General features: G+C 41.9%; 2 protein-coding genes across 5 annotated transcripts in view; both read left to right on the top strand.

Annotated features, from left to right (window-relative positions):
- The window catches only part of CYBB (cytochrome b-245 beta chain), a 58,590-nt gene extending 57,008 nt beyond the window's left edge, over positions 1-1,582 (top strand). Inside the window, exon 13 of the mRNA XM_070750551.1 lies at positions 1,137-1,582. Coding sequence (XP_070606652.1) covers positions 1,137-1,263 — 127 coding nt within the window. The 3' untranslated portion in view covers positions 1,264-1,582. The remainder of the gene's footprint in view (positions 1-1,136) is intronic.
- Positions 1,583-17,691: 16,109 nt separating this feature from the next.
- The window catches only part of SYTL5 (synaptotagmin like 5), a 287,041-nt gene continuing 277,335 nt past the window's right edge, over positions 17,692-27,397 (top strand). Inside the window, exons 1-2 of one of the 4 annotated variants that reach the window (XM_070750580.1) lie at positions 17,692-17,831; positions 18,398-18,461. The gene's annotated coding sequence lies outside the window, so the exon portion shown is untranslated. Of the gene's footprint in view, positions 17,832-18,154; positions 18,261-18,397; positions 18,462-27,397 lie in introns of those variants that run through there. The other 3 variants (XM_070750581.1, XM_070750583.1, XM_070750584.1) reach the window with 3 other exon arrangements.

Here is a 27,397-nt window from a genome sequence, read left to right as displayed (position 1 = left end):
TAGAGAGGAGTGGTGAATGTACACACTAATTGTACATGTATCTGATGTGATTTTTCCTAGCTTCACCTGCTGCTTCCTGTCTGTTAGGAAGCTTATGATCCACTTACAAGTGTGTTCAGGTACCGCTAGCTGATTTAGTTTGGTTAAGAGAATGTCCGGTACGATGGTATTGAATGCTGAACTGAAGTCTACAAAGAGAACTCTAGCTTAGGTCATTGGAGATTCAAGATGTTGAAGGATGTTTTAAAACTAACCAGCACACAAAAACTCCAGCTGCTGGGTGGCAAGGAAGTTTCCTCGCACTGACCCACTCCAATTATAGATCAGAAGGCCAACAAGTTGAATCCAAAACTGATTTCTGTGTGTTTGCTCAGGTTTCTTTGAGTAGATAATTTTTTTGCCTCTCTGTAGGCTAGACTGAGTAAAACAACTGCCTTGGAGGCAGGGCTGGATATTTCTTACTCAGCCCCTGGCAAACAGACAGATGTTAACCCATGCTTGGACTCTCCAAGCAGCGCACAGGAGAACTGCAGTTGAAGTTGTCAGGTGTGAAAGGTCAAATGCATGCATTAAGGTTCAATTTAACTTACTTATTGCTATAAGCCATTGCACAGGAATCTTTTCTACTAAGCTCAGCACCTGATTGTAGTTAGATAAAAGTAATGGTAATCGAGGGGGATTGGACTTAGTTTGTGGTTACATAACAATTTGGCGTTCTTTTCACTCCTCCCCCGACTTTATTAGATCTTCTTCTTTAGAGGTAATGGAAGGTGTTAAGAGACTGTCTAGTCTGAAATCATTAAAGGGGAAAAAGCAATGGAAAACAGAACTCCCCCCTCAAATCTTGAAGTGCTTACCTACTTGTTCAGTAGTGAGTCTAGAGAAATTCTTATAAACAGGCAAGTAGCAATAAACTTACTGTTCTGATCAGCTTCAGTATCATTTTGGTTCCTTGCACCTGACACAACCTGAGAATATTGCTACCAGTGTTAAAGGGTGAACTTACCTTATGAGAAATTTGATAAATACAAAGCTATACAGATTATAGGACAGTTCAATTTCCTGCTCAATATCCCTACTTATATTATGTAGTGTATTTTGAACCTAAATATCTGTTTTCCGTTTTATATCTTCAGTTCCAGGGTTGGTGTTTTCCTATGTGGACCTGAAGCCTTGGCTGAAACTCTAAATAAAATGTGCATTGATAATTCAGAAGCTGACCCAAGAGGCATACACTTCATATTCAACAAAGAAAATTTTTGAAGATGTATTTACAAAATTTAATTTCGCCATGCTGAATTAATTAAAATTAATGGGAAATTAATATTTCATTGGAATTTTGCTAACAGTTTTGAATGTGTTTGATGTACTGTAGAGGAAGAATATACAGTTTTTAACTGATCCTTTTTTAATCCCATGGCAAGACTTCTTAAAACGTTTAAGATATATTGATATTGTCAAATACATATTGAGTTCATATATTGTGTTAAATCATAAACCATAAAGGGATTTGTATTGTTTTATGTTAGCATGTTATCCAAAATGCAGTATATTGTAGATTACAAAATAAATTTTATGGCAAGATGGGACTCTTTCAATTCCCCCAGCATGACAAAATCTGATCCAGAGTTAATTCCTTATTCAAACAAATAACTCATTGAGTGATTTTGGATCAATCACTGTCTCTCAACATCGCCAATCTCAATACATTGTTATTGAAAAACAAAGGACAGACAGTGTATACAAGCAGCACTAAAACTATAACACAAATGCTCTAAGGTGCTAAATTACAATGCCTCACTCATTATAAATCTATTGAGCCTATATAAATAAAATTTTGCAATCACTGCTTCAGTAAAGTGACCAGCTTTTCACATTGGTAAAGAGGAACACCATTGACCGGGGGGGGGGGAGGTTCTTGATTAAAAATTTGGTCTATATGGAGCAAAAAAACCGGTTTCTTTTTTCTCTCTCTCTCTCCCCGTCCCTTTTTCTTTCTCTTCCTTCCTTCCTCTCTCTTTTTCCCTCTTTCTTTCTCTCTTCCTCCTCCCCCTCTCTCTTCCCCCGTCCCTTTCTATTTCTCTTCTCTCTCTCTCTTCCTCCCTCCCTTTCTCTCTATTTTTGTTTTTTTCTCTCCCTCCCTCTTTCTTTTTTTTCTTTCTCTTTCTTTCTTTCTTTCTTTCTTTCTCTTCCTCTTTTTTTTCTCTCTTTCTCCCTCCCTTTCTATTTCTCTTTCTTTCTCTCTCTCCCTCCTTTCCTTCCTGTCACTCTCTTTCTCTCTCTCTTTCTCCCCCTCCTTTCTATTTCTCTCTCTTTCTCTCTCTATCTCTCTCCCTCCCACTTTGATGTTTCAGTTTAGTATCTAACAGACCAGCTTAGGATCATTGTGGGTGAAAAGAGAAAGACGATTCCTCAAGTCTTTAGGGTCTCTCGCACGCTTCCCCATAGACTGCCTGGCAACCCTTATGTTCTGTCTGCCACAGAATGGGGCAGCCCCAGACCTTGACCAAGGTGGGGGGCATGTCTGAGATGGTGTTTGCCTCAGAATCTGAGGTCTCTGTTTCTCTCCCCCCCCTTCACAGCTGGGACTGCAACTTCCTTTAAAGCTTCTGTTAAGTGCTTCAGTTCCTGCCCGAAGAACAAGCAAAAGGGCTGCTTCCTCCTTTTTCCGCCTTCTCTCCCTTTCCCACCTCTAAGCCAGGCTGGCCTTGTGATCTATCACTGCCTTCGCTGCTCCTCCACTGGCTCCTTCAAGCCCCATCACAGCTCTCCGCTTTCCCCACATTTGCACTGCTGCTCGGCTCCGCTCGTTCTTTTCTGGTTATTCCCCAAATCCCTGCCGCCTTCGGGCTTTCCTTTCTCCCTCCCCATTTTTCTGGAGCTTCCCTGCATCCTTCTCACCAACCACTGCCCAGAGGGATGGAATCAGCCAGGACACTGCAGCCCACCTGGCACCCCTTTGGAAGGGTGGGAGGATGGGAGTGGAGCAAGAAGGCAGCTGCAGGAGCCCCCCGCATTGTTTGGGGGCTCAGTGCCAGCCTCAAAATGTCCCTTCACCAGTCCCCCTGCTTGAAGCCACCCCTGGATTAAGAGGCTGAGGCAGCCGGCACATCCTGAGCCTCCCTTGGGCAGAGGAGCTGCGCAGCTGCCTCTGGGCTTCTGTTTCCAGGCTCCTGCCACAGCCCCAGGGGAGGAGAACCTTTGAAAAAGCAGGACATTTTTCAAACACCATGGGACAAATTATCCAAAAGCGGGACAGACACTTATGCTTCAGACACTTAGATATGTATTTTGCATGTCTCCTAGAATAGAAATGTAGAGTAGAGTAGAATAGAGCAATGTTCCCTCTAATTTTTTTTGATGTGGGTGGAAAAGTATGTCTGAGCTTCTTCGCCCCCTCCCCTATTGTCTTTGCTTGTGAGACAGTTGTAAAAGGGGGTCACGTGACCTCAAGACACAGCAATGATCATATGAAACGGCGGCCAAGTTTTGATCACGTGATCGTGGGGCTGTTGCGAAAGTTGTAAGTGTGAAAAAGGGGCATAAGTCACTTTTTCCAGGCCTGTTGAAACTTTGAATGGTCAGTAAATGAACCGTTGTAAGTCCAGGACAGCCTGCCTTTTCCCCTAATTGTTTTCTGTGGAGCTTCAAAATGGACTCCTGATCTGCTTGTAAAAGAGTGCACTGGTGAGACATAAAATCCTCGACTTCTGTTCTGACCCCAATGGAGGCCAACGTTTCTATCTCAAGTTCAAGTTCAAGTTTATTGGATTTATATGCCGCCCCTCTCCGAAAACTCGGGGCGGCTAACAACAATCATGAAAATATACAATAAAATCCAATACTAAAAGCAAATTAAAACCCCTTAATATATAAAAACCAAACATACATACAAACATACCATGTATACAGTTGTAACGGCCTAGGGGGAGAAAAAAGTCTTAATTCCCCCATGCCTGGCGGCAGAGGTGGGTTTTAAGTAGCTTATGAAAGGCAAGGAGGGTGGGGGCAATTCTAATCTCTGGGGGGAGTTGGTTCCAGAGGGTCGGGGCCGCCACAGAGAAGGCTCTTCTGGGTCCCGCCAAGCGGCATTGTTTAGTTGACGGGACCCGGAGAAGACCCACTCTGTGGGACCTAACTGGCCGCTGGGATTTGTGCGGCAGAAGGCAGTCCCTGAGGTAATCTGGTCCGGTGCCATGAAGGGCTTTATAGGTCATAACCAACACTTTGAATTGTGACCGGAAACTGATCGGCAACCAATGCAGACTGCGGAGTGTTGGTGTGACATGGGCAGCTGCATTCTGCACGATCTGAAGTTTCCGAACACTTTTGAAAGGTAACCCCATGTAGAGAGCGTTACAGTAGTCGAGTCTCGAGGTGATGAGGGCATGAGTGACTGTGAGCAGTGACTCCCGGTCCAGATAGGGTCGCAACTGATGCACCAGGCAAACCTGGGCAAATGCCCCCCCGCCACAGATGAAAGATGTTTCTTTAATGTGAGCTGTGGATCGAGGAGGACGCCCAAGTTGCAAACCCTCTCTGAGGGGGTCAATGATTCTCCCCCCAGGGTGATGGACGGACAGATGGAATTGTCCTTGGGAGGCAAGACCCACAGCCACTCCGTCTTATCTGGGTTGAGTTTGAGTTTGTTGACAACCATCCAGGCCCCAACAGCCTCCAGGCACCGGCACATCACTTCCACTGCTTCGCTGACTGGACATGGGGTGGAGATGTATAGCTGAGTATCATCGGCATATTGATGATACCTCACCCCAGGCCCTTGGATGATCTCACCCAGTGGTTTCATGTAGATGTTAAATAACAGGGGGGAGAGGACCAACCCCTGAGGCACCCCACAAGGGAAAAACCTAGAGGTCGACCTCTGACCCCCCACTAACACCGACTGCGACCGACCGGAGAGGTAGGAGGAGAACCACTGAAGGACAGTGCCTCTCACTCCCAAGCCCTCCAGCCGGCGCAGAAGGATACCATGGTCGATGGTATCGAAAGCCGCTGAGAGGTCAAGAAGCACCAGGACAGAGGACAAGCCCCTGTCCCGGGCCCGCCAGAGATCATCCATCAACGCGACCAAAGCAGTTTCCATGCTATAGCCGGGCCTGAATCCAGACTGCTGAGGACCTAGATAATCGGCTTCTTCCAAGGACCGCTGGAGTTAGAGCGCCACCACCTTCTCGACAACCTTCCCCATAAAGGGAAGGTTGGAGACTGGACGGTAGTTATTAAGCACGGCTGGGTCCAGGGAAGGCTTCTTGAGGAGGGGGCGCACAAGTGCCTCCTTATAAAGGGCCGGAAAGGACCCCCTCCCCAAGGAGGCGTTGACAATCTCCTGGGCCCAGCTCCGTGTCACCTCTCGACTGGCCGAAACCAACCAAGAGGGACACGGATCCAGTAAACAGGTGGCGGAGCTCACAGCTCCAATGGCCATGTCCACTTCATCAGGTGTCACCAAGTCAAACTCCTCCCAGACAGATGGACAAAGACGTTTAGCCCCAGTCACCTCGACTGACTCGTTGTCAGTCGACTCTGTTTTACAATTGGAGTCGAGGTCAGCTCGGATCCGAGCGATTTTATCAGCAAAAAATGTGTTAAAGTCCTCAGCACTGCTCTGTAAGGGCTCCCGAACTCCCCCCTGATTAAGAAGGGAGCGGGTCATCCTAAACAGAGCGGCCGGGCGGGATTCTGCTGATGCAATCAAGGCAGCATGATACGCGCATCTTGCCGCCTTGAGCGCCACTTTGTAAGTCTTAATATGAGTTCTTACAAGTGTTCGATCGGATTCAGACTTACTCTTCCTCCATCGCTTCTCTAGACGTCTCTTCTGGCGTTTCAACTCCCGGAGCTCCTCGTTGAACCATGGGGCTCTACGGGGTCTAGCGCCACGGAGAGGTCGCAGCGGCGCAATTCGGTCAAGGGCCTCCGCTGCAGCCTTGTTCAGGCCTCAGCCAGAGATTCTGCCGAACTGCGGACAAGTGTATCTGGAAGAACCCCAAGCGCCTTCTGAAAACCATCTGGATCCATCAGGCGCCTGGGGCGGAACAACTTAATCGGTTCCGCCTCCCTGCAGGGGAGGATTGGAGCCAGGAAGTCAAGCCGCAGTAGAAAATGGTCTGACCATGACAGAGGCAACACTTCTAAGCCCCTTAGTCTCAGACCATTACTCAGTTGCTCAGAGAGGAATACCATATCGGGTGCATGTCCCCCCAGAGGATTCACCGAGCGACGGCAGGTTGAGGTCCCCCAAGACAATAAGTCTAGGGAACCCCACTGCCAGCCCGGCTACCTCCTCGATTAGCACAGGCAGGGCTTGTGCCACGCAGCTGGGAGGCAGGTACATGAGAAACAAGCCCACCTGAACCCCTAAGTCCAACTTCACCAGGAGGGACTCGCAACCCGCAATCTCCGGGGCAACGAGTCTACGCAGGCAAAGGCTCTCCCTGGCTATAATAGCCACTCCTCCCCCCTTCCCTGGGGTCGAGGTTGATGCCAGATCTGAAACCCAGCTGGGCAAATTTCAGAGAGAGTTATTAAGTGAGTTCTGCCTCACTTTGCCACCTTTCTTGCCACAATCATTAAGTGAACTTGTTTATTTTATTTATTATTATTTATTAATCAGATTTGTATGCCACCCCTCTCCACAGACTCAGGGCGGCTAACAGCAACAATAATACAATGTAAACAAATCTAATATTTAAGTTAATTTAAAACCCCAATTTAGAAACCAATCATACATACTAACATACCATGCATAAATTTTATAAGCCTAGGGGGAGGGAAATCTCAATTCCCCCATGCCTGACGACAGAGGTGGGTTTTAAGGAGCTTACAAAAGGCAAGGAGGGTGGGAGCAACTCTGATATCTGGGGGGAGTTGGTTCCAAAGGGTCGGGGCCACCACAGAAAGGGCTCTTCCCCTGGGTCCCGCCAAACGACATTGGGACTCTGAGGGACCTAACTGGTCGCTGGGATTCATGCGGCAGAAGGCGGTCCCGGAGATATTCTGGTCCGGTGCCACGAAGGTCTTTATAGGTCATAACCAACACTTTGAATTGTGACCGGAAACTGATCGGCAACCAATGCAGACTGCAGAGTGTTGGTGTGACATGGGCATATTTAGGAAAGCCCATGATAGCTCTCGCAGCTGCATTCTGCACAATCTGAAGTTTCTGAACACTTTTCAAAGGTAGCCCCATGTAGAGAGCATTACAGTAGTTGAGCCTTGAGGTGATGAGTGACTGTGAGCAGGGACTCCCGGTCCAAATAGGGCCGCAACTGGTGCACCAGGAGAACCTGGGCAAATGCCCCCCTCGCCACAGCTGAAAGATGTTTCTCTAATGTGAGCTGTGGATCGAGAAGGACGCCCAAGTTGCAGACCCTCTCTGAGGGGGTTAGTGATCCCCCCCCCAGGGTAATGGACGGACAGATGGGATTGTCCTTGGGAGGCAAAGCCCACAGCCACTCCGTCTTATCAGGGTTGAGTTTGAGTCTGTTGACACCCATTCAGACCCCAACAGCCTCCAGGCACTGGAACATCACTTCCACTGCTTCGCTGACTGGACAAGGGGTGGAGATGTAGAGCTGGGTATCATCTGCATATTGATGATACCTCACCACATGCCCTTGGATGATCTCACCCAGCAGTTTCATGTAGATATTAAATAGTAGGGGGAGAGGACCGACCCCTGAGGCACCCCACATTATTATTATTATTATTATTATTATTATTATTATTATTATCATCATCATCATCACCATCATCATACCTCTTTATATAATAAAAGGGGTTTGGTTCCTTTTAATCCCTTCTTAGTGGGGAAAAAAGAAAGCATTAAAAAGACCCTCCAGCTCTTGGGGGGCAAAAGGGAACCTTCCCGATGTGCCCATGGAAATAATTAATAAATAATGCTGCTGCTGCTGCTGCTGCTGCTGCTGCTGCTGATAATAATAATAATAATAATAATAATAATAATAATAATAATAATAATACATTTAAAAATAAAAATTATTTTTTAATAAAAATGGTGGTTCCACCGGGATTTGAACCTTGATCAGCAGATTCAAAGTCAAGAGAGCTAACAATTACTCTACAGTTTCTGGGCTCTCTTTTAAGCTAGTAAAGGGGGGTACTTTCAAACATTAAACAACTGGGTCATGTGGGATGAAGGGACAGGATTGTGAAGCATTTTCATCCTACACAGGATTTAAAAACAAAACAAAACACTCCATCCGCCCCCTTGAGCCTTTCCTGCCCCCAGCTTTAGCCTCCCAGATGGAATCAAAGAGAAAAGCAATTCACTTTTCCATTCTGGGGAGTGTGTGCGGGGGAATTGATACTCTTATGCGGTGCTGGAATTTCTCTCTCGCTCTGAAGTTGGAAGAACTAAGTAACCTGCTTTGCATTTAGGCTATTCTTTCAATTTGAAATTAAAAATGAAATTTTAATTTTTAAAAAAATCTAACCAGGCTTGTAGGGGATATTTTACTGCATGGTATATTTAATTTTTTTTGCAGCAGCAGCAGCAGTTATATGATCCCATCATAGAGAAACCTCTGCATCTCCAATTTCAATTTTGCAAACAATAGAAACCACAAACCCATTTGCCTGAGAAAAATGCCCCAATAAGCTTTGCTTATCAATATTAAGGAAAGGACTGAAAGTACCTCCCTTTACTAGCTTAAAAGAGAGCCCAGAAACTATAGCGTAATTGTTAGCTCTCTTGACTTTGAATCTGTTGATCGGGGTTCAAATCCTGGTAGAACCACCTTTTAATTTTTTTTTAATTTTTTTTTGTTATCATTATCATCATAATTATTTCTTAATTATTTCCATGGGCGCACTGGGAAGGTTCTCTTTTGCCCCCCAAGAGCTGGAGGGTATTTTTAATGCTTTCTTTTTTTCCCACTAAGAAGGGATTAAAAGGACCCAAACCCCTTTTATTATATAAAGAAGCATGATGATGGTGGTGATGATGATATTACTAATAATACTAATACTAATAGTATAAATAAATAAATAAATAAATAAATATTATTATTTTTTTTAAAAAAAGGTGATTCCACTGGGATTTGAACCCCGATCGGCAGATTCAAAGTCAAGAGAACTAACAATTATGCTATATAATTAGCTATGTTTCTGGGCTTTCTTTTAAGCTAGTAAAGGGAGATCAGGAAGAAGTATACGTGACATCAAAACTCCACCCCCAGAATTCCATCGTGGGGTTTCCCAGTTCCTTTTGCTTGCAGCACAGCAAGCAAAAGGAGGTGGGGAAGGCCATGATGGGATTCCCCACTCTCCTCCCGGGCGGCGGCGTTTCGCGTTGTTTGAGGGAACCTTGAACCCGAATCCCAAACTTCGGCACGGATTTTTTTAAAAATTTGGGTTCAGGTCTGGCATACCGAACATCGCAAAATTCGATACGGACCCGAATTGTGTGAGTTCGGTTCGCCCAACACTACTTAGCAATTCTTCATAAAATCTACTGAGATATACTGTAATTGCTTTGCTGAAATGTATTTTAATAAGCTAATAGGCCATTAGTTTTGCATTTAGTAAATATATTTCTTAGCAGTATTTTACTACTAAAACTATTAATACAGTACTTATTGACTTCTTAAATGTTATTTCCCTTAGTATCCATTGACAATTCATATTCTGCTTTACCTCCCTTTATTTGTATTTTATATACTTTTTCTGTTCTTCTTAATCCTTTTTTATATTTTATAATTTTTCATATAATGCTTATCAATGACTTTTGAATGTAGTTTTTTCTAGCTGAAAGTTAAGGAAGGAAAAGTATGATATAATAGGAAACAGTTCAAATTAATGAGAAAATACTTCACTGAAAGGCAATATTTTAATTCTTTACAATAAGAAATAATTAAATTTTGATTATTTTAATAGAACAGCCCTTCCAAACCCAGCGTAACTTAAATCTAGACTCGACTGAATTGTGTTAATTTTTTTTTAATGTTAACCATTTTGGAACATCATAAAATATAATAAAATGTTGGTATTGTGTGTTCCTTCCAATGCCATTCATACATGTCTGTTTATGGTTCTGTAGCAGTATATTCTGGATTCAAAGGCAGAGGATATAGAGTTCTACAAAGTGTATGTAAATAAGGGCTGCATAAAGCATATAATATAAATAAATTTCTTATTTTCAAAATATTAAAACAGTTTGATTATTAGTACTTTTCAGTGTATTTTATTTAAATAAATGCCCCTCTCCCAAATATGTTAATATGGAAATACTGGAATATGGGAATATTATCTTAGATTCTCTGACAATGTGATAACAATGGCAGATGAAGTTTTCTTTTTTAATGTTTCTACAGGTGAAACTCAAAAAGTTAGAATACAGTGGTACCTTGTCTTACGAACTCAATTTGTTCTTGGATGAGGTTTGTAAGAAGAAAAGTTCATAAGATGAAACAATGTTTTCCATAGGAATCAATGTAAAAGCAAATAATGCATGCAAGCCCATTAGGAAAATCCAAAACATTAAGGCTTTTTTTTAAAAAAAAGTGACGAAGTGGAGGCGAATGGAGTGGGGACAGAGGCGAGCCGAGGAAGTGGCGGGCAAGACCATCTCACTGCCAAAATGTGTCTGTGGGAGCCCTGTCATCCATCATCTGCCACCCCCTTCTGCCAGAAGCCCGCAAGGGGCCAAAGCCGGGTGTGGGGAAGGGCTGGACAGGAGAGCCCGGAGCTGCCACCTTCCCGCCTGCCTTGCTGGTCACCCCCACCCTCACCAAAGGTGCCCATCCCACCTGCTTCAAGAGCTGCACCAAGGCCACCTTGGGTGGGATCCCCTTGCTGTCCGTGTCCCCACTCCATTAGTCTCTGCTTGATCTCCCTGTCCTTGTAGCCAGCAGGAGAGCAAGTGAGTGAGTGAGAGAGATGAGCTGCGGTGTCCTTGTCATTTTCCAGTTTTGGGCTGTGCAGTTGCATGCTCATCCGGCGGCTGGCTCTTTTTCTTTTGCTGCTGCTGCTGCTGCTTGGAGGTCGCACCTTGCTCCACAGCCGGACCAGTTCCGAAATGCCCTGCTTGGCTGTCCTTTGGAGGTGAGGGGTGCGTCCCGAGTTCAAGACCAGGTGACCTTGATCTCCTGAGGCGCAGCTAGAGAAAGGTCGTCTCTCTCGCTCACTCACTTGCTCTCCTGCCAGCTACAAGGACAGGAAGATAAAGTGGAGGCTAACGGAGTGAGGATAGAGGCAGAGAGGGGATCCCGTCCTGGCAGTGGCGGCTCCAAAGGGCAGAATCTTCGGCTTCTGGATGGACAGTAGAGCCTGAAGCCGCTACCTTCTCACCCACCCACCTTGCCGGTCCAGAAGAGAGAGAGGAAAAAAATAGAGGACACCCATGCTCACGCACTCTGACCAGGCTTGCACGCTCCGCCACATTTTTTTGAGCAGCGGGTTAAAGCTCCACACAGCAGCGAATCCACCTCTCCATTTCCTCTTCCAGACAGGGAGCCCGAGAGCTCAGCTTCATCCAGTCAGGAGCTTCCCCCACTTCTCTCTTATCTAGCACGGAACGTTGGAATGGGAGCGAAGTGGCCAAGCTGAGCCGAGAGGCAGGGTGGGAGTTTTAGGAAGAGAGTAGGGAATGGCTATCATTAATGAAGTCATATTCATAATCTAGTTTCTCTCCCCCCCTTGCCCCAGCTGGCTGGGATCTGTACTCCAGAGTGACTCAGAGACAGGGAGTGAGATCTTAAGAGCCACCGCTCTCCCCCCATCAATGTAAAAAAAGCTTGCTTGCAAACTCCTCCCTCCCTTTCCTTAATCATCATCCGTCATTTGGATGTGATGTAGTTGTTGGTATGGGGAAAGGGGAGTTAGGGAGGGGAAGAGGAGAATTTAGCCTGTGCATCCTCCGTTCGTCATCCCCCCCTTCCAGAAAATATCCAAACAGACACCCCCCCTCCCCTTTCATTCCCTCCGGTCACAAACAAGCCTCGATCACTTTTGTGCCTCCTTTGCAGAAGGGAGGAAAAGTTTTCCCGATCCTCTTTCTTAATCATCCTTATTTTGTAAAAGCAGATGGGTAGAGAACGTTTCCTGGCAGAGGGGAAGGGAAGAGAGGACGCTTCGGCGCTGACTTTGTGAGTCAGCTGAACCTGTGGGGAGAAAGTTGGGCAAGGGAGGAGGCAGAGGAGGAGAAGGGCCGGCTTGCCTGTTTGCAAGCCTGGGCTAATTGGTGACAGCAGAACCCTGAAGAAGCCTGCGGCATGGGATAAGCTGCTCCTGGGGATCAGGCTTCTTAAACAGGGAGGGGGGAAAAGAAGACCAAGAGGAAGAGCCAGAAATGAAGGTACAGTATATGCAGGTCCGGCGCGATGGAGCTGGTAGGTTAGCTTCGCCCTCCGCTTGACTTGAACCCGTCGCTTGGATGTGCTGAGCTGTCTTTGGGGGGAGTAGAAGCAAGGCTGGAGGGGGGGTCAATCTTTACTCCCACCACCATCACCCCCACCTCCAGAAACTGCATTAAAGGCTCTGTCGGGGGAGGGGGAATCGAGGCATGTGGCCAGCTGGGGAGTGCTGGAAGTTTGTGCCCGGTGTCCTGCCCCAGAGGGGAAAAAGGGAAAATGGTGGAGGTGCTTTTCTCCCCACTTTTTAAAAAAAGCCTTAATGTTCATTTCTCTCTCTCTCTCACTCTCCTGCCTGCTACAATAACACCGCAGGGAGAAAGTCCTGACACCATACTTCCCTGTCTTTGTAGCCAGCAGGGGAGCAAGTGAGTTAGTGAGGGAGATGAGCCACGTGGCCTTGTAGCGGGCAGGAGAATGCGCGTAAGAGAGAAATGAGCCTTTATCGGCTGCCCGAAGGAAGAGGAGTTGGTCCCAAATTTTCGTGCGTGCTGCAGTGGGGCAGCTCTGCCCGGCCAGGCTACTGCTCCTCCCACCGGAGCTCCCAACAACCACTGGAGAAGGCTCGTTTCTCTCTCTCACTCTTCTGCAAGCACACCGCAGCTGGCCTCTCTCGCTCACTCACTTGCTCACTTGCTCTCCTGCCATGTTGGAAGCTCCAGGGGGAGGAGCAGTAGCCCGGCTGGCAGAGCTGCCCTGCTGCAGCGCACATGAAGATTCGGGACCAACTCTTCTTCCTTCTTCCTGGTGGCATCTCTGTAAGAATGGTTTCAAGCATCCCCCCTCAAGCGTCCCCCCTCCTGAAGACCGCCCACTCCAGATGGCTTTGGCATTTGATTTCTGTCGGGCTGCACCAGCTGCCACTGCCTGCCCAAGATACAGCGGGGTCTGGACTGGAGGGACCAGCTGAGATGCCACTGAGTGAAGGAAACCTTTTTTTGTCCTTTATTTCGGCAGCAACTGCCGGCACGGTGCGAGAGCCAGGGAGCCTTGTCAGAGGCCAAAGAGCGGGTCCTTCCCACGGCCAGGATTCCCTGCCTCGAGACTGCCGGGGCAAGCAAAAGGAAGCAGGGAATCCCGGCGGGGGCGGCAAGCAAATGGGAAACCCCGGTAGTGGCAGTCACAAGGAAGGGGAAATCCCTGGGCCGGAGAAATAGAGCACAAACGTAGTAAGAGAACCCACACACCTGGGCTTGGGTTTGTAAGGTAAAAATGGTTCTTAAGACAAGGCAAACAAATCTTAAACCCTGGGTTCTTATCACGAAAAGTTTGTATGAAGAGGCATTCGTAAGACGAGGTATCATTGTATTGTGCAAAAGTTCATTTATTTCAATAATGCAACTTAAAAGGTGAAATGTAATATATGAGTGAGACATTACATGCAAGGCAAGATAGTTCAAGCATATGTACTCAGTACTTGCTGTAAGCCCCTTTTGCAGCAATTCCTGCCTCAATGCGGCTTGGCATGGAAGTTATCAACCTGTGGCACTGCTGAGGTGTTATGGAAGACCAGGATGCTTCAACATCAGCCTTCAGCTCTTCTGCATTGTGTGGTCTTATGTATCTCATCTTTCTCTTGGCAATGCCCCATAGATTCAGGTCAGGCGAGTTTGCTGGCCAATCAAGCACAGTAATCCCACAGTCTTTGAGCCAGGTTTTGGTGCTTTTGGCAATGTGGGCAGGTGCCAAATCCTGCTTAAAAATGAAGTCACCATCCCAATAAAGCTTGTCTGTGAAAGGAAGCAGGAAATGCTCAAAAATCTCCGGGTCCCGTCAACTAAACAATGTCGGTTGGCAGGGCCCAGGGGAAGAGCCTTCTCTGTGGCAGCCCCGGCCCTCTGGAACCAATTCCCCCCAGAGATTAGAATAGCCCCCACCCTCCTTGCCTTTCATAAGCTCCTCAAAACCCACCTCTGCCGTCAGGCATGGGGGAATTAAGATAATCTTTCCCCCTAGGATTCTACAATTTATGCATGGTATGTTTGTATGTATGATTGGCTTTTATAACAAGGGTTTTTAGCTATTGTAGTACAGTAATACCTCATGATACGAACTTAATTGGTGCAAGGAGGAGGTTCGTAAGACGAAAGGTTCGTAAGACGAAACATTGTTTCCCATAGGAAACAATGTAAAGTCAATTAATCCGTGCAACCAAAAAACCCCCCGCAAAAAAACGGCTTTCGGCGACTGCTGGGAAGCCGCGCGGCTGTTTTAAAAGGTGACAGCCGGCCTGGGGGGCTTGCCAGCACCCCCCCGGGTTCGGGGGGTGCTGGCAAGCCCCCCAGGCCGGCTGCGACCTTTTAAAACACCCGCACCGCTTCGCAGCTGTCTCCTGAAGCCGAACGCTAAAGCCGAACTTCCGCATTCGGCTTCGGGAGACAGCTGTGAAGCGGCGCGGGTGTTTTAAAAGGTCGCAGCCGGCCTGGGGGGCTTCCCAGCACCCCCCGAACCCGGGCAGAAGGGGCGCAGGAGCAGGGCACTCCTCGGCAGCACGCAGGAGCTGAAGCTGCAATAGCAGCTATCTTGAGCACAGAGAGCTGGGTTGAAACCTCTGTGACCTGCATGCTGCCAATCCCGGTAGAAATGGCCACAGCGCCAAGCAAGCTGCTGCCCATCTGGCTTGTGCCCCCTTACCACCGCTAACAGTCATAGTGTGGCTGCTGTGGGCAACTTGCTTGATATCATGGTCGATTCCATTGGGATTGGCAGCATGCGGGACGCAGAGGTTTCGGCCGCTGCTTCTGACCCAGTTTTCTGTGCTCAAGATAGCCGTTGCTGCAGCTTCAGCCCCTGCACCCCTTCTGCCTGGCAGCCACTCTATGGCTGTGTGGCGACTGAAGCTGCAACAGCAGCTATCTTGGAATGAAAAGGCTGATTAGGAGCAGGGGCCGAAATCTCTGTGCCCAGCGCACTGCCAATCCCAGTTGCTAAGGATGCTAACAACGACAAACCAGAAGTGCCTTTTTGTAAACTTCCGGTTTGTTCATTGGGCAATATTTTTTGCCTCCAGAGCTTCAGGCAGGCATCCCTGAAGGGTCTGGAGGATGAAAGGCCTTTTTCATGGCCAAAAATCAACTGGCCAGAGCACATGTGTGCTGGAGCTGAAACCTGGCAAAGTGTTGCATGTCCTCCGATATATCTCCATAGGTGGCATGCGTGCCATAGGTTTGCCATCACAGATATATACACTGCTAAAAAAAAATAAAGGGAACACTTAAACAACACAATATAACTCCAAGTAAATCAAATTTCTGTGAAATCAAACTTTCCACTTAGAAAACAACACTGATTGACAATCAATTTCACATGCTATTGTGCACATTCAACTTTATACAGAACAAAGTATTCAATGAGAACATTTCATTCATTCAAATCTAGGATGTGTTATTTGAGTGTTCCTTTTATTTTTTTGAGCAGTATATTTTCTTTACTTGAGAAGCTTACAAATTAAGCTTACAAATTAGCTTACAAATTCCTTGTGTGTGTGTGTGTGCGTGCACACACGCCTTTGAACATTGTTGACTCATTGTTGGCTGACTGGACTAATCCATGCAGTTTACTTGGCAAAATTTTGAGCCCATTGCTATCTCCCTAGAATTGAGAGAGTATGACTGGCGAAGGTCATCCAGCTGGCTTTGTACCTATGGTGGGACTAGAACTTAGTCTCCTGATTTCTAGCTTAGTTCTTCCACTATTACAAAAAACTGGCTTATGTTGGCTGAAGATCCTCCTGAGCTTTTTCCATATGCCTGCAACCTACGGAATGACAATGTTGCTTTGTTTATTGTTCTCATCATTGTCTGTTACAGAGGAACATCTGAAGGGTCTTTTCTTGAGATTTGCTGAAGGTCCACTTGGGATAGCCACATGTTCTGAGGGCTTCCTTGATGTATTTACATTATTTTTCTTTTTCGTCTTGCCCTGATGACACAGATAAGCCTGACCTTAACGACCTGCTAAAAGAATTCAAATGACCAGCTCTCTGCAAAGAGTATAAATCCTTCCATTCCCCACCATCCAGTCAGAGCTGAAGAAGCTTCTTGGATGAGAAGTGAAATGTCTTCAAAGAAAAATCAGAAATCCACTTGTCCTTTGAAAAAAGCAGCTTCGGGACAACCATTACCTGGATGACTGAGAACCTCCATAGACACAAAACAATCATGAAATATATATTTTATCAAATATATATTTGATAAAATACATTTTATCAAATATATATTACATATGTGTAATTACATGTATTTTTTAAAAATGTGACAAATACAACAAAAAAGAAAAAACTAAAATATATTGTTATGATGGTAAACAGCTGCTGTTCTATATTGATTTATCTGATGCAAATATTATGCAAGCATATATAGATTTCTAACACACTTATATAACTGATAGAAGAGAATATTTATAGTTCAGAGTTGTACTGCAGTTTCCTTGGTGCTCTCTGAACTTTCAGACATTTTATTACCAAAATAAATAATAACACTTAACCATATATATATACATATACATATACATATACATATACATATACATATACATATACATATACATATACATATACATATACATATACATATACATATACATATACATATACATATACATATACATATATATATATATATATATATATATATATATATATATATTCTCCACTGAGTTGAGCTTGACTTGTTTAATTTTAAATTAACATATACTGTGGCTTATGATTTAGCAAATAATGTGAATCAACTCAATTATGGTTTATTAGAGCATGTTATGCAAAAATATGAAACAGTACAAAATGTAAACCAGACAATCAGCAATGCTCCAATTTCATATGGATCTTTCTGCCTGAATCTCCAGTGATCCAAAATATATGAAACCGCAAAACAGAAGCAACCTGTTCCAACAGATGCATTATGCATCTGTTTTCCTATTTATGAGTAACATTTCAGAATTTTTTTATCAGTGCAATTAAATAGCAGCCTTGGAAATCATTTAATATCAATTGGCAGGTTACAATTATACTCGCTGTTTTTTCAGCCTCCTCCTCCTCACCTTGTTTATTATCATTAAAACAGCACCCCCTTGCTCCGTAAACATACTGCATGTGCAGAAATGGGGCAAACCTATTTGTTGACGCTGCTTGTTAGTCTGAACTCTGGTTCCCCTTTTCTGTCACTGTTTTATATTGTCTTTGAAGCCTCTCCCACTTCCATTAGGCATCCTTCCGCAAAGTGTGTGTGTGTGGGGGGGTGCATGTGCAATTGGCTTTCCTTGCGAGTCGCCTCCTTTCGAATATCATTGCGCTTCCGAAGCTGAGCCAGCAGGAGGCTATATTGGATCCCTGGCCCAGAAGGACAAGAAGATCTGCGATCGGCACCAGGGCTGGGACTCTCCGATGTTCAACGGATGATGGCCGGGAAGGCTTCTTTTGGGAGCACGCAAAGGTGCAGAAAGGTAAACCGTCACCATGGGAAAGATAAGCCAGGACTGACTTCATGGTGTGTTGACTTGGCTCTCCTCCGGCCGGTTTCCCACCACTGGGGGACTATGAATGTCGCCCGCTTATCCCTCACAAGCCCGGACAACAAAGGTGGGCTGCTAAGGTAGAACGGCGACGAGTGCTCGCCCCCGTGGCTCTGTGTGCTAGCGGAATCCAGCGCAATTATGCTACTGCACCTGGGCAGATAGCGAAATCGGGCAGACACGCAGCTGCGCCCGTGGCCCAGGTGCAGTAGCATAATCGCGCTGGGCTCCGCTAGCACTCAGAGCCACGGGGGCGAGCACACATCACCCTTCCACCCTAGCAGCCCGGCTGGACAGTGCAAGTTGACGATGCCTCGCCAGTACAGGGCAATAGTGAGCTGGCTGATTTGATTCAAGTAGGTAACCTGTGAGCATATTTTATAATATCCAGGTTATTTCCACCTTTTTGAAAAAGTATTTTACAGTTGGCCTCTCGAAACGCAGGAGGGTCGATGTCGACGCTTCCATTTTATACTTGTGTTGTGCTTTTCTTCTAGGTAGCGAGGGGAAGTGTACTCTGCAGGCGGGAGGAGGCGACTTGGGGTGACCCTGTGCGGAAAGGTGAAGATGCTTGCCTTCAATTGAGAACAGCTAAAAATAAATAGTTTACTTTTCCGTCTCGCCATCTTTGCAAACCAAGTTTGCTTCAGGCAGTTCTGATTTGAGACAGAAAAGAGGAGCTTTGATGTCTATCAAACATCGACCTTGGTGAATGTTAGGATTACTGTGGAAACAAGGATGGGATGTTGTTATCTTCATCACCCAGTGATAATTCTTGTTTCAGTCTGTCAAGATAATAAGACTTTATCAGCGTTTTATTTGCAAAGATACACATTTCTTCCCAAAACTTACCCAGTTGAATTCAATAGCTGTTTTGTTCAGACAATGGAACAGGAGTTGTAGGTTGGCTCTTCAAAAGAGTTTAATATGTGATTAATTACACTCCTTTTGACAATGCTACATATCTTCCTCTCTTGGGGGGAGGGGTCTCCTCCCATTTTGTCCTTGATACTTTCACCTGCATACTGAATTTGGAAAGTAAACTGTGCGGAGGAGTCTTTTCCAATGATAAAATCTGAAATCTCAACACTGAAAGAAAATCATCTGAGCACTAAAACAAAAATGGTGTACCCTTGCTTGGCTTTTTGGTTTGTTTTTGAAAACTAAAGTACCTTTGAGAGGTGAAGGGGAAGATCAAAGGAGCTGTAGTATAGAAACTGTAGTATGAGAGAATTTACTGACCTGCAAAAAGGAATTTCTCACTTTTGAGTACTGTATGTGTTACTCAATGGATCACCACTCATTGTATAAACTGCCTTTGAAATTCCTGAGACTTCAGAATGGAGCCTCCTCAGTCTTCTGCAAAGTGTGCCTATGTTACTGAATAAATAAGGAATTTCAAAGAAAATATTTTTTTAAAAGTTTTTTATTACATATACAGTATACACATTTACACAAGATAAATGTTTTACATCATATATTGATACAAAGCCAAATCAACACATAACAGACAAACAAAAAAAACAAAAAACAAACAAACAGAAAGAATTCTTAAAATGTAGTTACTTATTTAAGTACATTGTTAGCAATATCTATTCGTTTAAATTATATAGTATTTGTACTTATATTCCCTTTAGGAGGTAAGTTATGGATGATTTTTTATTTTAAATAATTTTCTGGTGAAGCGTGTTGTAACCTCAGTATTTACCATTTTCTCTTGTAGGTTGTCACTATTCTTTAAATCATTTATTTTTTTCTTATCCGCCTTCTTTCATTCGTGTTTAATTTCTTTAAGATCATACAAATCTTTCTTTATAAAAAAGTTTTTTGTGTATATATCTTTTATAATTTTCCCTACGTAATAAAAAGGATATAAAGTATTGTTAGTCTTGTGTTTTCTTTTGAGTTTTATTTCTTCTCTTAAACCAATTATAAAGGTATTTCCAGGTTTTATTATGTTCGGAGTCTTCTTTGTTTTTTAATTTAATTGTTAGTGCATCTGATTCAGCACAGTCTAAACTTTTTTTTATTATCAAATCGTCATCTGGGGGTTCGGGTTGCTTCCATTGTTGGGCTATTGCTATTCTAATTGCTGTCAATATATGTATTAGTAAATAATGTTTGTTTTTATCTATTTTTTGGTCTATAATTCCAAGGAGAAAGGCTTCGGGTTTTTTGTTTATTTTCATTTGTAATATCTCTTCTATCCAATTCTGCATTTTAGTCCAAATTTTTTTAATTTTTGGGCAGGTCCACCAAATGTGGTAATAGGTCCCCATTTTTTTACATCTCCAGCATTTCGGATTTATTCCTTTGTACATTTGTGCTAGTCTTGCCGGTGGGAGGTGCCACCGGTAGTACATTTTATATATATTTTCCCTAAAAGCTGTTGACCTCGTTAATTTATAGTTTTTGGTCCAAATTGTTTCCTATTTGTCTAAATTTATACTATAACCAAAATTTCTGCCCCAACTGTGTATGTTATTTTTAACGATATAGTCCTCCATTTTGTAGTGTAACATATATCTATATATTTTGGAAATCATTTTCTTATCTTGGTCTAAGATTATCTTATCTAATTCTATCTCTTTTATTTGTATCTCTTTTCTTTTCCCTTCTTGATATTTTGATTTAATTACATTGTATGTCCACCAATCAATTTTTATTCCAATTTCTTCTAATTGTTCCCTTGTTTTTAATTCCCCGTTTTTTTCTAATGTTTGGTAATAATTTAGCATTTTGTTTAGCTCTCTCGAATTTGGGTATACCATCGCCTCTAAGCTAGAATACCATTTTGGAATTTGGTGATAATACATTTTTTTGATTTTTTTTCCAGGTTGTGTATAGTGAATTCCTAATTATGTGCTGTCTGAAGTAACTATGTGTTTTTTCTTTATTCTCCCATAAGATAGCATGCCACCCAATTCTCATATCGTGTCCTTCTAGTATTAATAATCTTTTGTTTTCTCATTTAAACCATTCTCTCAGCCAGTCCATAATCGATGCGTTGTAGTATGTTTCAAAATCAGGTAGCCCAAATCCTCCCTGTTTAATATTATCTTGTAAATATTGAATTCTGATTCTAGGTTTTTTCCCAGCCCAGACAAATTTTGTACTCATTCTGTTCAATTTTTGGAAGAAGCTTTTTCTTAGTATAATTGGGATCGTTCTGAATAGGTATAATATTTTGGGTAAGATGGACATCTTAATTGTTGATATTCTGCCTATGAGTGAAATAGGCAGTTTATTCCATTTTTCTAGTTTCATTTTTATTTCTTTTAGTAGAACCGTATAGTTATCTTCTTTTATTGTAGTTTCTTTTGCCGTTAGTTTTATTCCCAAATATTTAACTGTTTTTACTATTTGTAGGCCTAATTTATCTTCTAATGTTTTCTTCTCTGTATTTGTTAAATTTTTTGTCAATATTTTAGTTTTTTGTTTGTTAATTTTTAGTCCTGCTACTTTGCCAAATTCAGTAATCTCCTTTAATAAAATTTCACCTGATTCTATAGGATCCTCTATATTGAATACTAAGTCGTCGGCGAAAGCCTGAATCTTGTATTCCTGTCCCTTCAAATTCAACCCTTTAACATTTTTATTTGACCTTATCTGTTTTAATAAAATTTCTATGGCCAGGATGAATATTAATGGGGAAAGCGGACATCCCTGTCGTACTCCCTTTTCAATTTTTATGTTCTGCGTTAATTGACCGTTTATTATAACTTTTGCCGATTGTGTAGGGTATATCGTCCTAATTGCTCTTACAAATTTTTCTATGAATTTCATTTTGATCAATTGGTTAATAAAAAAGTTCCAATTCAAATTATCAAATGCTTTTTCCGCGTCCAAGAATATTAAAGCCAAATTTTTTCCTGGGTTTGCCTCGTAATGTTCTAAAATATTTATTATGTTTCTCAAATTATTTTTAATATTTCTGTTTGGTAGGAAGCCGTTTTGATCTGGATGTATTATTTCATTGATTATCCCTTTGAACCTTTCCTCTAATATTGTCGTAAAAATTTTGTAATCCGAATTCAGCAATGCAATTGGTCTGTATTGTTTTATCAAGTGTCTTTGTTCTGGGTGCTTTGATATTAATGTTATTAACCCTTCCTTCCAGGATTCAGGAATTACTCCTTTATCTATCACTTCGTTTAGCATCTGTAACAGTAATTTTTTGACTGGCTCGTACATTTCTTTGTAAAATTCGGCTGGTATTCCATCTACTCCCAGGGTTTTATTATTGTTTTGTTTTTTGATTGCTAACTCTAGTTCTGTCATAGTTATATTTTTGTCCATCCTGTCTATGTTACTCTCCGATATTTGAGGTAGTTCGGTCTCGTTTAAGTACTGGTCTATTTCTTCCTCTTTTATATCATCTTTCCTATATAGCTGTTGAAAGTAGTTTTGAATTATCTTTTTTTTTCTTCTATGTCAATTTGTTTTTCTCCCCTTTCATCTTCTAGTTGTTGGATATATTTTTTCTCTTTCTATTTTTTAATTTTGTAGGCGAGCCACCTTCCCGGTTTGTTTGCATGGTCGAAGTAGTTTTGTTTTACACTTTTAATTTTTTGGGCTACTTCCTCCTGCACTATCAAGTTTATCTTATGTTTAATTACATCTCTTTTTTCTTTTTGTTCCACTTTTTTTGGATCTTTTATCCACTCGGCTTCTATTTGTTCTAGTTCTTTTTGGTTTTCTCTCATCTCTTTATTTTTATCTTTATTTTTTTTACTAGTGTATGCAATTGTTATCCCTCTAATATAAGCTTTGGCTGTGTCCCATATGTTTTGTATGGTTGTATCTTCGTTCCAATTTTTTTCTAGAAAAATATCTAATTCTTTATTTAAAAATTCTTTATATTTGTTTTCTTGTATGGTTTTTATATTCATTGTCCATCTATTTTTTTTAGTTTGATTCCCTCTAATTATGATGCTTACTGGGTTGTGGTCTGCCCAAAAGTTGGGTTCTATTTCTGCTGATATTATCTCTTGTTGTAACTCTATATTTGTCCATATCATGTCTATTCTGGACCATGAGTTGTGGGGGTGTGAATAGTCCAATTTTATAGGAATTTATTAAAAAAAAGACTCAGTATTTTCTATACTGTCTAATCCTATGGAAAGATGCTCAGAAGGCAGCCAGCAAGTAACATTAATTTATGTGTACATATATGAATCACTTAAGCAATTTTTCACTTTTTTCCAGTATAAAATTTTTATTTTTTCCTTCATACACTTTAGTACAATGCCAAATATCTTCTATTTCCAGTACAATAAAATGCAGTATTTTGTTAGTAACTCTTGTATAATCCCAGAAAAAAATTATAATACAAAATTATAGATTTTTTATCCCTTATTGCAATTTTTTAAAAATGTTCGCACAAGTATATACTGACAAATAAACAATTTTTCTAACATTGTAATTAACTGGTAGGCCATATTTCTCTTTACACATTTTACTTAAATCTAAAAACCCCTATATCAAATCACAAACATTGAAAATACTAAAAAGGGGAAAAAGAAAAAAAGAAAAGAAAAAAATAACCAATTTCATACATTTTTTCAGTGCACCATAAATCATCCATTGTACATTAATTCCATTTTTATGAATCTTTTAAAACCATCTCTGTTCTTATATGCCAATTTTACTTATCAAATTTGACTTGCTTTATTAATATACTTCTTTTAAAATATCTCTATTCTTATATTCCAATTTTACTTATCAAATTCAATTTGCTTTATTTGTACATTTCAATAAAACTAAGCTTATTTTAATATAATCAACCAACCTAATATTTCCTTAATGTATTCATTAAAATTGTTTGAACCTGTTTTAATATATTAAATGAATCAAATATTTCTCAAAATTCTGAGCATATTTAACATATTTTATTAAATTCAGTTAAACCTATTTTAATATAATCAATAAACCTAAAATTTCCATAAAATCCACACATCAAATCCTAAATAGGATATCTAATAGAAGCAAATAATTAGAAATTAATCTAAATCTAACCAACCATTTTCATAATTGCAACGCTTCTCATAATCCCAAATCTCTTGTATAAATCCTAATTTAAACTTCTTTCTAGTCATTTTATATCCCCATTTCCTTTCCTTTCCTTTTTTTATTCTGTCTCCTTTGCTTTCTTACACATCCCAACCGATCAATTTTATTTTAACTCTTCTTTTATTATGGAAATTCCAGTGCTTTTGACCACATATTTTCCCTTTTATATTTGTGCTTATCTCAATGTGCTCATAGTAAAATCTGTGGCCATCAGCACTTTCCATATCCAGGCAATTCTTAAATTTTTTTGTTATATCATCACTCAAAATTTGATAGTCAGAGTATTTAATATCTTGTCCACTAACTAGTAGAACTTCATTCTTATCATTGCTTACTACTCCATAGTCCCATGTTGTTTTCTTGATCTGCAAATCCATAATTATAATATTTTCGTCTTCAAATATCTCCTTCAATTCTACCACATTGTGTAATTTTCTATTAGCTTCAATTGTAAGTTCCTTAGTAGTTTGAAAAAAATCTATTCATCATTCCTCTCAATTCTTTGAGGTCATCAAATAAATCTTTACACAATTCTCTTATCTCTTGAATTTCCATTTTCTCAGGTATCGTATCTCCAGATGTTCCAAGTGCTTCTCAGCAGCCTAGTTATATTTTGCAGAACAGTTCAAACAAAGTTCAGGCTCCTACAAGTTTTACAAGCCCTCCTTGTTCTGCCTGACTGGGCTCAGGCAATGCATAACACTCCAAGGAAAAGAAATCAAACACACACATGCTCTGCTAATCAGCAAACTTGTATTAGATAAACAAAAAAGGGTTAGTCAAAAACAGTTCTTAGTGTCCGAAAACAATGATAGTGCAAGGCTTACTTCAGCCGCATACAAAAACACAGGAAAAAACAAACAAAGACAACCTGGAATGAGCAAAGAATCTTTGGAGCACACAGCAAGTCCCAGAGTTTTCACCTCCCACTTGTCTGAAAAAGCTGGGTTGAAAACTCCAACGGCAGGGAACAGAAACTTCAGAGCAGGAACCACAAAATAACACAGATAAACAGCCACAGTTTGCCTTGGCCTTTGTCCCCTTTTATCCCTTTAGCCCTCATTAAGGGAACCACACCCAGCCCTCAGTATAAGAACCACACCCAGCCCAGGTGCTACTAAAATGACTTGTAATACTCCTTCAATTGATCCCTTCTTTGCATAGCTCTTTGGCTACACAGATTAATATATTGATCTGCAGAAGAACCCAGGGACGAAAGTCTCAGGGACTGCATGCCAAATCCCCTGGGCTGTCTGCTGAATCCTATGTACCAGTGGCCTCGTCCTCCTGGCTTTCTGCCACGTCTTCCTGGCTGTCTGCCACATCTTCCTGGCTGTCAGTCAGGCTTTCGCATTCACTTTGTGCCATGTCTCTCCCATCTGTGGGAGCAACGGCTGGCCCAGGCCCAAACACAACACTCCTTTGCAGACAAAATATAAATAATCCAGTCAGTTTCTCTTTCAAAGTAAATGAAAGTTCTCATAAACTTTGACCAACCACCAATTCGTTATCAAACAACAATTAAAGATCATTTAAAACCAAAAAGGTTCCATTTAACTATTTAAACTCTTAAAGTTCTTTTTTTTCTTTAATTCCAATTTCAAAGCCTCAAACCATCCAATTTTTATCCAAATGGGTTTTAGAATCACTTCCTTATTCTCCTTAATTTGCAAGTTAGAAAGTTCTGGTTTCAGTTTAGTTGTTTACCCCAATTAGTCAGAAAGTTCCTTTATCATAACACAGTTCAAAATCTCTCCTCCGGCCAAAGTGCAGGTCACAGTCAATAATTCTCTGTTTCTCTTCCTCCAGCACAAAATTTAATTTCCTTTTTCATTCTGGATGACATCCATTAATCACCTCAATTTTCTCTTTTGTAGTCTCCAAGGCTAAAGGCAGCAAGCTGCTTCCACTCCACTGTGGGTGGAGGCTCTTGGACGATGCCTGTGGGGTGTGCAAAACCCCCCCAAACAGGCAGCAGACCAGGTCCCCTTCTTCCCCTCCCCTTCAGGGAGGTTCTGGGCTGATTCAAAAAAATCAGCCCCCCCCCCAGACAGTGGGAGTTCAGCAATTTTCTGCAGGAGCAGAAAAATGCCGTGGTGTCTTGGTGGATGACTACACCTTCTCTCCAAGTAATTTTTCATTGAAAGTAGGAATTTGTAACAGTGGACTATGCATGCCCTGTCAAAAATAGAAAAGTCATATTTTATTTTAGAAGGAAGGGAGGTAGTTTAAAATGGGTACTTTAAATTCCTGGATGACTTAAAATATCCTTTGGCCCCTTAAAACCCTTTCCAGAATTCTAATTAATGCAGCAAATTTTGAAAAAATTCTACTAATATGGAATGTTGAGGGCCATAAAGCAGATGTTGAATTGCTAGTCCTCAGGTCAGCATTTTTAATTTCATTTTTTAAATTATTTTTGAAAGAAGCTTGCTATTGCTTCCTTGCTTAGGGCTAAAAGAGACTGCTCCAAGATCATCCAGCTGGCTTTGTCACCTAACTGGATTAGAATTAGAACTCATAGTCTCCCATTTTCTATCTTAACCATTATACTAAATGGGCTCAAAAGTTACATAAACCAAATACTTTTTATACTGGATAATATCTTATTCAAATATAATTTGCATTCATGCCTGTGTGTGCATTTTTAGATTTCAATCTGAACTGGATATTTTACAAAATCATCTGAGAAACAATGTTAAATTTTGTCTGCTTATCTAGATAAGATACTACTTATCTAATAGCCTGTTTTATGCAGACCTTGGAGCATTTGCTTTATGCAGTTGAAGGCAAAGGATTGTTTTAATTAATTAATATTGTCGCCTATTTGGCCATGGCGACTCAAAGTAGCATACAAAATAAAAGACCACATTAAAACAATAAAACTAATAAAAACCAAATAAATTAATATAGTATAATATAATAAAATCAGCCACCGCCACCATCACCCTGCCAACAAGAGCCATTTAATGGGCTCCATCCTGCTCTGGGTTCCCCAGGCCCACTGGCAGAACCAGGTCTTTAGCGCTCACAACAATCTGGCTCCTAATTTTACCCACCTTGGAAAGATGGAAGGCTGAGTCAACCTTGAGCTGGTGAACTTCCTGACGGTCAGAGCGATCAACCAGTGGAATAATCTGCTTGCGGAGGTTGTGAATTCCTCAACTCTGGACACTTTCAAGAGGAGATTGGACTGCCACTTGGCTGGGGTGCTTTAGGATTCCTGTTCAGGCAGGGGGTTGGACCTGATGACCTGCATGGTCCCTTTCAACTCTAACAATAAATAAAAATAAATAAATTGCACCTGGAAGCAAATTGGCAGCCAATGCAGCTCCTGTAGGAGACGTGATACATATACACACCAATGTCTGCACAAAACCATGTTGCTGCATTTTGCACCAACTGAAGCTTCTGGATGCTCTTTA

The sequence above is a fragment of the Erythrolamprus reginae genome, chromosome 4 (genome assembly GCF_031021105.1).
Source record: "Erythrolamprus reginae isolate rEryReg1 chromosome 4, rEryReg1.hap1, whole genome shotgun sequence".
NCBI classification, from domain to species: domain Eukaryota; kingdom Metazoa; phylum Chordata; class Lepidosauria; order Squamata; family Dipsadidae; genus Erythrolamprus; species Erythrolamprus reginae.
Note: the sequence above shows the minus strand (reverse complement) of the source record. Positions and strands in the feature narration are given on the sequence as shown.